At 40.8% G+C, this 14,704-nt stretch overlaps 2 protein-coding genes across 5 annotated transcripts in view; one reads left to right on the forward strand and one right to left on the reverse strand.

Annotated features, from left to right (window-relative positions):
• Positions 1 to 14,704, forward strand: part of LOC121838762 (importin-4-like) — a gene marked incomplete at its 3' end in the record, with an annotated part of 71,871 nt that overhangs the window by 15,134 nt on the left and 42,033 nt on the right. The gene's annotated exons all lie outside the window — the stretch shown is intronic.
• Positions 10,592 to 12,982, reverse strand: nanog (nanog homeobox). 4 transcript variants are annotated; one of them, XM_042298758.1, is made up of 5 exons: positions 12,520 to 12,982; positions 11,626 to 11,954; positions 11,391 to 11,507; positions 10,762 to 11,284; positions 10,592 to 10,728 (listed from the first exon to the last, which is right to left on the reverse strand). In XM_042298758.1, exons 1-4 carry the CDS (start codon positions 12,854 to 12,856, stop codon positions 11,153 to 11,155), a joined length of 915 nt encoding a protein of 304 aa, XP_042154692.1. In that variant the 5' UTR covers positions 12,857 to 12,982; the 3' UTR covers positions 10,592 to 10,728; positions 10,762 to 11,152. The 4 variants fall into 4 exon arrangements, with proteins under 4 accessions (XP_042154692.1, XP_042154691.1, XP_042154690.1 ...); XM_042298757.1 differs by having other exon boundaries at positions 10,762 to 11,272; positions 12,478 to 12,982; XM_042298756.1 differs by having other exon boundaries at positions 10,824 to 11,284; positions 12,478 to 12,982.

The following is a 14,704-nucleotide window of genomic DNA, read 5'->3' on the forward strand; positions in this document are numbered from 1 at the left end:
ATACAAAATACCAACCACGGCATAACATGTGGATGTGGTGTGAAATTGGTGTGGCAGGTAGCCTAGCAGTTAAGAGCGTTGGCCCAATAACCGAAAGGTCACTGGTTCGAATCACTGAGCCAACTAGGTGAAAAATCTGTCGATGTGTCCTTGAGCAAGGCTCTTAACCCTAACTGCTCCAGTAAGTCCCTCTGGATAATAGTGTCTGTGAAAATGTAAATGTTAACATTTAAAACAGTGAAAAGGCAGCAGAGGTCTACAAGCACTGCACCACTTAGAATAATTGACTGATTTAGAACACAGAAGTGTGACTGAAGCATCTATTACACCATTTGGGGCAAATCCCAACTTCCACTTTATTTGAATTTCCCCTTAGTCATGCGATGACATCAAATGGGAGAATTTAGGACTCGCCCCTGCCATTCTAAACTCACATAAATCATTAGGTAAAGAGTATTCAAGTTCTGTTTGACACAGGTGTTACTTTTATGCCATGTAAAAACATATATATATATATATTTTAAGGGGCCAATAATGTTCATTGCTCAGACTATCAGTCACCTGAACTGTTTCTCTGCACACATGAACTGGATGAGGGCATCCTCGTTAGGCTCGCTCCACTTGAGGTCTACGGTGGAGCAGTCCACCACGTCAGGCTGCAGGAACAGCCAGTCCTCTGGGGCAGGGTGCTTCTGCAAGGGGCCAAGGAGACAGACACTCAGACTGACTTCTGGGACAGGGAGAACTGCTGCATTGTTGTTTTGAACTTAAACTAAAGACTGTTAGTAATGTGAGAGTGTCCTGAATGTCTGCGCTGAAGAGGAGCAATGGAGACAATGGAGAATGTAATACAGTGAACACTACTTAGCTACGGACAGTCAGTAGAGCAGTACTCACAGACGGGTCGATGTTCTCCAGAATCTCCTCGATGGAGCCGTGTTGTCTGATCAAGTCAATGGCTCTCTTGGGCCTGATTCCCTTGATAGTACCACAGTAGTCACAGCCCAGCAGTATGCACAGGTCTATGAACTGAGACAGAGGCGAGAGAGGGGAAGAGTGAGTGGCGGAGGTAGAGGACTACACAGTTACAAACAAAAAGGTCATGGTCTGATGTCACAACATGACATTATACTGACAGTTCTTGACCACAGAAGACGGGTATGTCTGGAGATACCTGCTCATGGGTCAGATTAATGTCCTGCAGAAGGCGACTGAACAGGAACTCCTGGATAGGAAACTTTCTAGGATAGAGGAACATAAATGTTATAAAACTTTTTAAAAATATGAATATCTAACACACATCAAATACAATAACATACACCGCTTTTTCTACTGTTAAAATAGGACCACAAACTGTATGGCTGTGATGCTGCAAATACTGTATAATGGGATGAAAAGATAGGTAATGATTAAGGTAGTATAGGAAGTGCAGTAGTACTTGGCTTCGCTGGCAGTGAGGTGCCTTAGTAGGACCTTCCCAGCCTTAACCAGAGCAGCGCAGCTCGCCTCAGCCTCACACGGAGTTTAGATGGTGAGATGGGAGATTGTATCTTCACTATCAAAACAGAACAAATGAACTAGCCAAAACAGAAATACGATCAGATCCCCCAAATGGGCACATTTATGCCGACATATGTACGCAAGCCAGGTAGCCTATAGGCCTACTTCTAAGCGTAATCAGGTGCACATCCTTACTCAACATTGACAGGATCGCTCCAAACAAAAGACAATGACTAAATTGAATTGACAAAAGTCTTAAAGGGAATGACATAAACCTTTCATTGTTTCTCACAAGTGTTGCATAGGTTGTCCACTGTGCAAACAAAGTGTCCACTCTGACAACGAGAATGTTAAAAGGAGTAATAATATATTGAATGCTTTAAACAGAAATGACCGTAACCAAACAAACATTGTAGATTAAAAATTATAGGAAGTAACAGTAAATGTAACTGGTGATAACCATATCTACACGTACATACTACCTCAATCAGCCTGACTAACCTCACTGCCAGCGAAGTCTGTATGTAGCCTCGCTACTGTATATAGCCTGTCTTTTTACTGTTTTATTTCTTTATTGTTCACCTAATACTTTTTTTGCACTATTGGTTAGAGCCTGTAAGTAAGCATTTCACTGTTGTATTCGGCGCACGTGAAACTTTGATATATGTAATGGGGAATAGACAAACTAGCAATCAAACACTAACAATCAAATGCAAACAATTCACACAATGCAGTTATGAAACAATGAATGTGCACAAATTGGCGGGAGAGAGCACATTCTGGAGACAGTACATTGTGATTCTGGATGCCGCATGGTCAATCTGACGTCTGCACCTTTACGGTGATACGGCCTCTGCAAAAGTCAGAACATTGCTGTTGTGAAGGAAGTTGTCAAGGAAGTGAGTTTGTGTTTAATCAGGATGTACCGCCCTCACCTACCGTCAACCAATCATGTCAATGCGGAGCTATATAGAGCCCTCCGCATTGTTACAACATTTGGGAGGCGCATGGCATTGCAGCACAGAGTGATTTGGCACACAATTCCAAAGATATTTTTTTGTTTACTCAAATGGATTCCAATGGACATTGGCTAGTAGCGGTCATCAACCACATGGACAGAATATTTGTGTTGAGTAATGTATATGGATACTGTTCTAGTCCTCCAAATAACTTACTTCTAGAGGAAATTGAAGAAACTCTTAAAAGTCTTTTGAGAAAATATCCGTCCAGTCAGATTATAGCTGGTTGAGATTTTAATATGGTTTATTCTAATGAGACTGATAGATTGCCTCATAGGCCTAACATTGGTGTGAACACGTTCGTGAATTTCTGTCAAAACCCGGACTTAATTGACATATGGAGAGTTAAACACCCTGGAGAGAGACGATACACATGAAGTAATAGAGATTGCTCTCTACAATCAAGAATTGATTTGTGGGTGATAACCTCTAGTCTTGAGCCCAACGCTGTAGAGGTAAAAATATTGCCTGCAGTCCTGACGGATCATAGAGTCATATGGTTGACTGTAAGAATGTGCAGCAATGATGGTAAGAAATACTCGGGTGGTTATTGGAAATTAAATAACTCATTGTTATTGCATGATGATTTAAAAAATGGGATTAAGAATATAATTTCTGTTTCCTGGATTTTAGCTACATCTAATGCAGAATTTGGTCAATATTGGGAAGTGTTGAAATGTAAAATCCGCTCAGCCTGTATTACTTCTGGAAAACGAGAAGGAGAGGAAAGAAGGAGATGTGAGGTAGCTGAACTCTCTAAGACAAATGCGGATATCACAGTGTTTGAGAATCTTGATTTTATTGAGAAAGCTAAATTGGATGATTTACAGAATCAACTAGATGGCCAGGTCGCCATTGTAAATGAGAACTTGTTCTCAACTTGCCTACCTGGTTAAATAAAGGTAAAATAAATAAATAAAGATACATTGTATGAGGAAAAGGCTAGAGGAGCGTTCATAAGATCCAGAAAACAATGGCTTGAAAAAGGTGAAAAGAACAGTAGATACTTTTTTAATTTGGAAAAGAGGAGAGGGGAACTCAACACACTTCGGAAATGTAAGATTAATGGGGTTACCACTGAGGATAGAGAGTTGTTATCAGACTTTACCACTAAATTGTATTGAGAATCTTTACTCCTTAGATAACAATTTGGGTGACTCTAAGGATCCCCTTGATTCTATAGAGAAGGTTAATTCGGTTAGTGACGAATTCAATCGGTCTTGTTGTCAAGATTTATCCATTATGGACATCCAGTACGGGATTGCTCAGTTAAAAAAATAACAAATCTCCAGGTTGTGATGGATTAACCTCTGAACCTTCTCTGAAGAAAGAGCCCCATTTTTACTTGAAACCTTTAAGGAGGCTTTAAAGAAGGGAGAACTACCTGCCTCTTTGAAGCAAGGGGTTATTACTCTTATACCTAAACCACACAAGGATCTCTTAAATCATGATAATTGATAACCTCACTTTTTTGGAAAAATGTGTCACAAACTAGATTAGCATTGGATATCGTGAAGCAGTTCTCCAAAATCTCAGGTTTGGTATTAAATCTTTCCAAATGTGAGATGTTTGTTTTGAAATGAGCTTTCAATCCAGCAGAATGTAACATCTCTGAAAAAGATACTGTAACCTACCTCGCTGTAAAGATCACTAAAAATCTGAAGCCTGTGAATGATCTTAATTTGAACGTTGTAACTGAATCTGTCAAAAAAAAATCTCATGGTTAGGGAGGGATTTAAGTCTTCAAGGAAGGGTGCTTTTATCCAAAGCTGAGGGGCTATCTCGTGCATCCTATCTTTTTTTAATCTATTGACATTCCCAAATCCACTTGCTGTATCTTAGATAGGCTATTGTACATGTTCATATGGAAAAACAAGCCACATAAGATAAAAAAGAGATGTTTATCACCAACAGGGTTTGTGATGGCGCTCTAAATGTCTTAGACTTCACTCTATTCAATCACATATCAAAAATCAATTGGGTTGAAAGGTACATAAAAAATCCTCATAGTTTCTGGAAAATTATACCTCATTTTGTTTTTCAGAAGTTCGAAAAGCTTCATTTTTTTACTACAATGTCCATATATTGTTGGTAAACTTCCTGTGAAACTGGCAGCTTTTCACAAGCAGGCTTTAATGTGCTCGGCTTTGTTCTATAAACACAACTTTTCACATCATACATGTTTTATATGGAACAATGGGTCGTTATTACATAGAAAAAAATATGTTATATTACCATAAATGGTTCTCGAAAAACATTATCCTTGTCCAGACAATTAGTTATTATTAGTGGGAACCTATTTACGTGGAGATAATTTATGGAAAGATACAAGGTTTTAAGCGAGGAATATGACACTGTTATTAAAGCTATACCTAGTGGGATAAAAACGTTTCTTCAGAATATTGTATATTTTGGAATATCTCCGATTGTAGGTGATATCCAGGTAAATGGCATTGGTCTACTAGATACGAAATTCAACAATTGTTTATTAAGGGTTTTTTCTACATGAAGTCTATTCCCTCTGCGATATTTTGTTGGCCTTCATCGTTTGATGTAAACTGGAGCCGTGCTTGGCTCACTCCACACACATTTATGGTGACCAATAAAGTAAAGGAGATGTCGTTTAAGATTATCCATCGATTATATCCGTGTAATAGCTTGATTTCTAAATATATACCTGATGTTACCAGTGAATGCAGTTTTTCTTAAACTAGAAACGGAATCTATTGAACACTTATTCTGTCATTGTTTATATAGTGAAGTGTTCTGGACTGATGTAAAACTATATCTTGGCCTCAAATTGCATACAACCATTGACATTTCTAAGTTTGACGTATTATTCTACTACACTGATTCCACAATTGAACGTGAGTATGTCATAAATCTCTTTATTTTAAGAGGAACATCTTTCTTACACAAATCAAAATTTATGAAGAAAAAACCCTTTTCTCATTTTTTTAGATCTGATGTGGAATGCTATTTAGAGTCATTAAAACGTATACAAAACAAAATGTAAAAAAATGTATTCGCTACATGTCTGTATTTGAATTGCTATGTGGATTCGTTTTTTTCCCCATTTCTTTGTGGAATCACTCTGGCTGTTATGTTTTGTATGTTACTGTTAATAAAAAAAAAACATTTTTTTTTTAAAAGGATAAAATTCAAAAATAATTCAAAAATAAACACAGGACGGTTCTTATTATAGCTCAGTACACATTACAACAGTGAATATGCACACTCAAAATATGATATATTATTTAAATGGGCAAATATGAGGGGTTAATGAATAATCATTTGAAGATAGATTAACGAGGTGGCAAGGACAAGTTTTGAAACTCTGTATTGGAGGTGTGTTTTTTGCTTCTTCACCCCGCCCACTCCGAAAAAGTCAGTTGTCGTTATTTGTATTTTTTAAGGTGAGGTTTCGCTCTCCTTCGATTCATGTGTCTTTAAAAGTACGAGACATATCTGGATTCCTATATAATGGAAGTAGCACAATCGAACCTAAATTATAATTTTTGTATCAATATTTAGATGAATCCCCGCAGGACATTGGTGAGGAGGAGAGAGGAGTCGAGTAAGTATTATTGGGCCTGGAATCTGAGGAATCCAGAGGACAGACAGGTTTGGTTGCGTAAAAATAAGTACGTTCTAGAGCTAGTTGATGAACTGTAGATAGCTAGTTCCTCGATGTACAGTTGAAGTGGAAAGTTTACGTACATCTTAGCCAAATACATTTAAACTCAGTTTTTCACAATTCCTGATATTTATTCAAAGTAAAAATTCCCTGTCTGGAGTTAGTTAGGATCACCACTTTATTTTAAGAATGTGAAATGTCAGAACAATAGTAGAGAGAATTATTCATTTAAACTTTTATTTCTTTCATCACATTCCCAGTGGGTCAGAAGTTTACATACACGCAATTAGTATTTGGTAGCATTGCCTTTAAATTGTTTAACTTGGGTCAAACTGTCAGGTAGCCTTCCATAAACTTCCCACAAATAGGGTATATTTACTTATGGTGAAATGCTAATGTTTTGCAATAGTGTGCTGTAATCCCTGAATATGCTTCTAGTATTTTTCACCCTTGACCTGTTCAACTCTTGCGGTACTGTATTCTTAATAAATTGAAAGTCTATTAATTTTCAACAGGGCTCGTAATGGCTGAAATGGAGCATCCTACACAGCAAGAAGTCTGCAGGATGATAGGCTATTGCACATTGGTCCTGTGTCTCATACCACAGGTGACATAGGTTATAAGCAAGGGGATCCCGAAACCCTATACGTCAACAAAGTTGGTCCTTACCACAACCCGGAACCCCAGGGAACGTATCATTACTACATGTTGTCTGTTTGCAGGCCAAGAGGTCCGTGAATACATATGAATATGCAAATACATGACTAATGATTTTATGCTTGTACGGCTCTTCAGTTAACTGAAATGTATGTTAGCAGTACTGTATATAATATCTCCATTAGGACTTAGCATATCATGTCTGAGAAACTTTTTTTCCTCGGGTGCTCCATATGTCCCTTAGTGTGGGAGAAGTGCTTGATGGAGATCGGATGAGTCCCTGTATAAAATCAAATTCTGGGAGAATACAGAGAAAAACAAGGCACTGCCAGCTAAGTCTAACAGAGAAAGAGGTATTTGCATTTGGACTAAATACACACAACTTCACAGTACATTGCATAATTGAAAGGTGTACCTGAGTCTAATTGGTGACATATTTCCTTTTATGTCTCCTTTCTTGTAGGTGGACCAGCTCTGAGAGGCCATAGAGGAGCTGCGTTACTTTGAGTTTGTCCTGGATGACATTCCCATCTGGGGCTTTGTGGGGTACATGGAGGAGAGTGGCTTCCTGCCTCAAAGTCATAAGGAGGGTCAGCTGGTTGTTCTTCAGTTCTATCTCCCTTTACATCCCAGTACAGACCCATATGGCTTAGCCCAGATACATGTCTACGTGCTCTCACTGTGTGTGTGTGTCTGTCTGTGTCTTTTATGTGTACACAGGTGGGGCTGTGGACACACCTGGACTTCAACATCATGTTCAACGGCGACTCTGTGATCTTTGCCAACGTCTCAGTGAAGGACTCCAAGCCAGTGCCCCTGGAGGAGGGTAGGGTGGCGGTGGCTCCAGACACTGGGTGGTGGGGGCAGGCTGGCACTGTCCTTAACCTACAGCGTGCACTGGTTTGATAGCCCTCTGACCCATGCCCAGCTGGCAGAGAGGCTGAGGGATTACTCGTTCTTCCCCAAGACTCTGGAAATCTACCTGGTACTGGTGGTGCTACTGCTGGGCTTTGTCATCATCCTCACCCGGGTCCTCAAGAACGACTCCTGTAGCTTCTACACACAGATACATGGCCAGAGCCTGGTCTGGAATATCCTCCTCTACACACAGATACATGGCCAGAGCCTGGCCTGGAATTTCCTCCTGACTCTTCTCAGGTGACGGGACCGATTTGATTTTATGAATCATGCCATACATTCCGTAAATGTTCCATATATTGTACATTTAATGTATTTTTGTCAATTCTTGTAGAGTTTCAATTACAATAAAAAATGTACACAGTATGTGTGTATTTTCAGCAGGATGTGTGTAGTGTCTTGAACTGTTCAGTTTCAATTAACCTAAAGCCTCTCTCTGCTCTCCATCTCTGCTTGCACCTGACTCTGCCCTCTTCCCCCTCCCTCCCTCCTCTTCTCTCCCTTCTTCCCTCCCTTCTTCCCTCTCTCTACCCATCTCTCCTTGCTACCACCCTCTTTTCATCCTTCCTTCATTCACTCCCTCCCTTCCTGCCACCTAACCTTCCATCCCTCCTCCAACTCCCTTGTTATGTATAAAACTAATCGATCACATGGCCTTTTAGTAGCTCAGTAATTTGTCACAGAACGCTGAACAACACCCAGACATAAAGAGTATATTCTGTATCTCTGACGTATTGCCCTAACCTCCCTCAGTGCCATCTCAGTGGAGCTGTACTACGTGGGGCTGCGAGCATTACACCCTGTGTAGCATCATCCTCGTGTTATACGCCTGCATCTCGGCGGTGCTCACCTACTTCATTCGCTACATCAAATCAAACTTTATTTGTCACATGCGCCGAATACAACAAGTGTAGACCTTACCGTGAAATGTTTACTTACAAACCCTTAACCACCCTTAACAAAAATGTCAAAATTTTTACCAAACACAATAAAATAACAATGGGGGTACCGGTACACAGTCAATGTGCGGGGTACAGGTTAGTCGAGGTTATTTGTACATGTAGGTAGCAGGTAGCCTAGTGGTTAGAGCAGGCCATGAACCGAAATGTTGCTGGATCGAATCCCCGAGTGGACAAGGTAAAAATCTGTAATTCTGAACAAGGCAGTTACCCCACTGTTCCCCGGTAGGCTGTCATTGTCAACAAGAATTTGTTCTTAACTGACTTGCCTAGTTAAATAAAAAAGGCAGGGGTGAAGTGACTGCATAGACGTCTACCGCATCCTCAAGATGGACTAAGGGTATGGACACACACCGGCCCAGTTTGAATGTTTCAGGTTTCAGGTTGGGTTTCCCTGCTCAGACGTTGCCTGCATCAACCAATGGTTGCACGCCGGGCACCAGATTGCTCTAACGAGGTGGCTAGTAGATATGTAAAATACCTATCCAGGCATTGTAAGATCTGACATGTGTCAGGAACATCCGAGTAGAGGAACACACCCAATGCGTGTCCTGTCTTTTGAGGTAGTTAATCTGATTGGTGGAAGCAAAGTTCAAAGGGTGTTTGCTTATCCAATCACATACAGGCCAATGATCGCCTCAAGGAAGTTGGGAAAGATGCATTTGGAAATGACTAACAGGGCTGTGTACAGACCTCCTGTGGGGGGAAAATAAATATAGATGTCAGACAGACTGCCACAAAGGCTGAAAGGGGATGCAAGGAATTATGTTAATGGCTCTAGAAGGGGATGAAAGTGTATGACGTGAATGTGTCAGTGTGACGCAGGCTTGCGGTTTGGCAGAAGGATAAGTTCTAGCATGATGTAATGTCAGTGATGGACCAATATTGTGTACCATAGTTGCCATCGACTGAGTTGGTTCCAATGTAAATACAATCTTTTCAATAAAGACATCTATTACAATGAGATAGATATAGCGAGTAATACGAGATATACACACACACACACACAAACCAAGTATTGAGTCAGTGTTTGCTCTGATAAGACATGCTTTATTTGTACAACCAGGCCTTGTTTCCCCTTTGCAAGAGTGACAGATCAGGCAACAAGATGACATTACCAACAATCCTGGTCGAAGCGTTCCATGTAGAGCTTTTAACAGTTGGCGGGTTCTCCAAAAAACTGCCCCGTGTAAAGACAAAGAAAAGTAAATCCCACCAACATGGCCACATCATTTCATTACAGGTGGACGGTAAACCAAAAGGGTTTATGATCCAAATAGAAGAAGAAAAAGCATAAGGCATAACTAAAGGTATGGGGAAAAGGTTGGGGAGAAAAAGAGGTACAAATTCTAAAAAGTTAAAAAGAGAAAGGTCACACGTTCAGATGTGTAGCATCTGTAGTTAAGTGATGGCTTAAAAAAAAAAAAAAAGCCTGCCACTTCCAACATAGACAGTGAAAAACCTGTGTCTGAATCTCAACCTTAATTTGTCAGAGTTCCGTTAAAAAAGCACAAGGAGCAATGAACTCTTCAACAGATATTAAATACTCTGGAAAGGTATTTTTTTTAAAAAGAATAACCTGGCAACATTGAGATAAAACATATGAATAAGGGATAAAATTATAAGTCCAAACAGACCTGCAAATTTTAAGAATCCTTCCAAGCATGGATTGAATCTCATAATTATAAGAATCCTTCCAAACAGCATTATTTGAGAATAACCTGTGTCTGAATCTCAACCTTAATTATAAGAATCCTTCCAAACAGCATTATTTGAGAATAACCTGTGTCTGAATCTCAACCTTAATTATAAGAATCCTTCCAAACAGCATTATTTGAGAATAGCAATCTCAACCTAATTATAAGAATCCTTCCAAACAGCATTATTTGAAATAACCTGTGTCTGAATCTCAACCTTAATTATAAGAATCCTTCCAAACAGCATTATTTGAGAATAACCTGTGTCTGAATCTCAACCTTAATTATAAGAATCCTTCCAAACAGCATTATTTGAGAATAACCTGTGTCTGAATCTCAACCTCTTCAAACAGCATTAATAACCTAATCTCAACCTTAATTATAAGAATCCTTCCAAACAGCATTATTTGAGAATAACCTGTGTCTGAATCTCAACCTTAATTATAAGAATCCTTCCAAACAGCATTATTTGAGAATAACCTGTGTCTGAATCTCAACCTTAATTATAAGAATCCTTCCAAACAGCATTATTTGAGAATAACCTGTGTCTGAATCTCAACCTTAATTATAAGAATCCTTCCAAACAACCACACATTTGGAAAACAGTCGATTTACCACTAAGACATTCCCCTGTGTATTATTGGCTAGCATTGTGAAACAGGGTCGTATGGAGCTGTTGGTATGAGTAGGGCTCCTGTCGTCGTGATGCTGGAGTCGTGTTTTACACTGTCCATGTTGTAGCCCCTTGCTGTGCTGTAGAAGCCATTAGTGGGGCATGGCTGGTGGCAGGGGCCAGTTGCCCAGGGGCCTCGCAGTGGCCTGGGTGGGAGAGGGGGATGGCTGAGGGTATCCACCGGTGGAGTAAGGCAGGTTCTGCTGGCGGCTCTGGAGCAATAACTGTAGTTTAAGATAAATGTAGTCTTGTACAACATAACCAAACATATCAAATAGGAAAAGAACATGGCTGTTGTGCAGTTTTACACAGCATTATAATTGTGCTCACCTGAGGGCGTGGTGGCATGTTAGGGTAGCCAGGGTTTGGATACCCAGCAGATTCCCAACCGTTGTCTTTCTGGTGCCTTTTCAGTTTCATCCTGCGATTCTGGAACCAAGTTTTTACCTACAAGACATGCATATAATTAGTCAACATCTGAAGTAAATACCAGCTAAATGTATGATTTGACACAATGGTGAAGAGTGGGTTACGCTCATAACAGTAGGCTAATCAATCAACTCACCTGTTTGTAAGTTAGCCCCGTCAGTCCAGCCAGGGCCTTCATCTCAGCAGGGGATAGGTACCTCTGCATGTTAAACCGATGGGTCAGGGCATCCATCTGGCCTGTTGAAAAAGCAGTCCGAGCTTTTTGTTTGGGGGTGTCCTTGTCCTCTTTCTCCGGTGGGGCGTTGTCCTCACTCCCCAGAATTTGTACGCTTGTGTTCTCTGGATAGGAGCTGGAGACAAGCTCACTACCATTTGGCCTTCCACTTTCCATCTCCTCTTCCAACTCCCTTTTCACCCAGGTGGCAGGGTTGGTTTGAGGATAGATTTTATCCGAAGTCCAAGAATCTGCGCGAGAAAATAGGAGAAAGTTATTTACACTTGTCGGTACATAAAAGTCTGCATTTTGGCTTGGTTGGATTTGAACAGTTCCACAGGGTGGCGCCATTGTCCATGCAGTCTGACTAAAGGTTAAGAGGGGACACTTTTGGCGGTTCACAAGCACAAACATGTAGTTAGCAAGATGGCGTCAGATACTCACACATGGACTTTGTTTGAGAGGGAGATCGCAACTTTCGCCAGAGACCCAGCAAATGCAAGTACAATAACTACCACTATGTCGACCTAACAGTCTGCTTCATAGACAATTCAAAATCAAATGTATATAGCCCTTCTTACATCAGCTGATATCTCAAAGTGCTGTACAGAAACCCAGCCTAAAACCCCAAACAACAAGCAATGCAGGTGTAGAAGCACGAACTACCTAGAGTACTGTAGGCCGTATATACACGGTAAGAGACCTGCTCTTAACCATATTGCACAAAACAACTAAATGTAATGTCAACTAGCTTGGCTAGCTAACGTTATTTACCTGGTGATCTGTGCAACACTGGATCTCTTTGAGTGTAGTTACCTGGCTGCTCGATCTCCTTCGGTGGTTGATCAAACGGAGTCCGGTTGTGGGGAATGAAAATGCCTCCACTTGGAGTATGGCTCTGAGGGTCGCCGAGATACATGGCAGGACCTGGGTGGTGGGAATTGCCATTACCAATGTTGTGTTGGGGATTCCTGGGTGGGGATTGATGCGGCGCTTGCTGGTGGTAGCCGCCGCTGACCCCAGAGTTGGGAACGGCCTCTGCCCAGCCTGAGATGTTGGGATGATTATGCTCAGGCCCTGTTTGGTACATGAGACCATAGGAAAAAGCATGGTAGGATGGATTGTAGCTCACTGGTGACTTCCAATCTGCCATCGCTTCCACAGTTCCTCTTCTTTGCAAGCAAGAAATGTCCAAAAAGCCCCCCTAAAGTAAGGATGCTGTAGCCAACCTTCCGGAAGTTTGAACGCTTCTTGGTGTAGCTAGCTAGTATAAACTAACTACCGACTGCTGGAAAAAAATGAAGTTTATTGCTTTGAAGAATATTTATACTGTCCATCGAATCTGGGGGTCTTGTTTATAGGGCAAGGTGTGGGTCAGGTCTCAGCCAATCATCAAGTCTTCCATTCAGGTATCGGTATTGAGGCCCCGCCCCTTGAAAGGTCTGTTCAGGAGAAATTACATTTTTGTAATTTAATCACTGCCCTGAACTTTTAATGTATTTCTTGAACTAGTAATTCTAAGAAGCAAAATAAGGAGCAAAAAACAACATTTTTTTTATCAGAAAAACTATTTGATGGTTGATTTATTTTGGTGCAATTTATTAGTCATTATCCAACATATATATCAGATATCCATTAAATCCTCACTATTTTATATTTTAAAACATATGAGTTTAAAAGTTTCATTAATTGGAAGTAACACAATGAGTGGACACTTAATGGTCACAGTATTTTGTAATATTTGCAACTGTTCGTGTATCCCATATTTTATCCTGTCTCAACCTTTGATTAATGTGTTGAAGTTTAATGAATGCCATATACCACACACCGCCGGACCATATTTCTTCATTGTAGTACAGTAAATAACTTTTTATAGGTATCATAGGACAATTCAGGCCACTTGGAGACAGATGTCTACAATGGCTAGACATGTAAATGCAGTGCATAGTCAGCACCTGTTAGCAATGCTTTCACATACTGGACCAAACTGGCCCAAGAATTAAATCAAATTAAATGTTATTTGTCACATACACATGGTTAGCAGATGTTAATGCGAGTGTAGCGAAATGCTTGTGCTTCTAGTTCCGACAGTGCAGTAATAACCAACAAGTAATCTAACTAACAATTCCAAAACTACTGTCTTATACACAGTGTAAGGGGATAAAGAATATGTACATAAGGATACATGAATGAGTGATGGTACAGGGCAGCATAGGCAAGATACAGTAGGTGGTATCGAGTACAGTATATACATATGAGATGAGTATATAAACAAAGTGGCATAGTTAAAGTGGCTAGTGATACATGTATTACATAAGGATGCAGTCGATGATATAGAGTACAGTATATACGTATGCATATGAGATGAATAATGTAGGGTAAGTAACATTATATAAGGTAGCATTGTTTAAAGTGGCTAGTGATATATTTACATAATTTCCCATCAGTTCCCATTATTAAAGTGGCTGGAGTTGAGTCAGTGTCAGTGTCAGTGTGTTGGCAGCAGCCACTCAATGTTAGTGGTGGCTGTTTAACAGTCTGATGGCCTTGAGATAGAAGCTGTTTTCCAGTCTCTCGGTCCCAGCTTTGATGCACCTGTACTGACCTCGCCTTCTGGATGATAGCGGGGTGAACAGGCAGTGGCTCGGGTGGTTGATGTCCTTGATGATCTTTATGGCCTTCCTGTAACATCAGGTGGTGTAGGTGTCCTGGAGGGCAGGTAGTTTGCCCCCGGTGATGCGTTGTGCAGACCTCACTACCCTCTGGAGAGCCTTACGGTTGAGGGCGGAGCAGTTGCCGTACCAGGCGGTGATACAGCCCGCCAGGATGCTCTCGATTGTGCATCTGTAGAAGTTTGTGAGTGCTTTTGGTGACAAGCCGAATTTCTTCAGCCTCCTGAGGTTGAAGAGGCGCTGCTGCGCCTTCTTCACGATGCTGTCTGTGTGAGTGGACCAATTCAGTTTGTCTGTGATGTGTATGCCGAGGAACTTAAACTTGCTAC

Source organism: Oncorhynchus tshawytscha, linkage group LG16, assembly GCF_018296145.1.
Source record: "Oncorhynchus tshawytscha isolate Ot180627B linkage group LG16, Otsh_v2.0, whole genome shotgun sequence".
In the NCBI taxonomy this organism is placed as follows: Eukaryota; Metazoa; Chordata; class Actinopteri; order Salmoniformes; family Salmonidae; genus Oncorhynchus; species Oncorhynchus tshawytscha.

Bases quoted from the DNA above. Each gene is read 5' to 3' on its own strand.
- nanog (XM_042298756.1), bottom strand. From the start codon at position 12,856: ATGGCAGATTGGAAGTCACCAGTGAGCTACAATCCATCCTACCATGCT. The intron at 11,508-11,625 runs GTGAGTTGATTG...CATGTCTTGTAG, and splicing joins CGGGGCTAACTTACAAACAG to GTAAAAACTTGGTTCCAGAA. The intron at 11,285-11,390 runs GTGAGCACAATT...CTTAAACTACAG, and splicing joins ACATGCCACCACGCCCTCAG to TTATTGCTCCAGAGCCGCCA.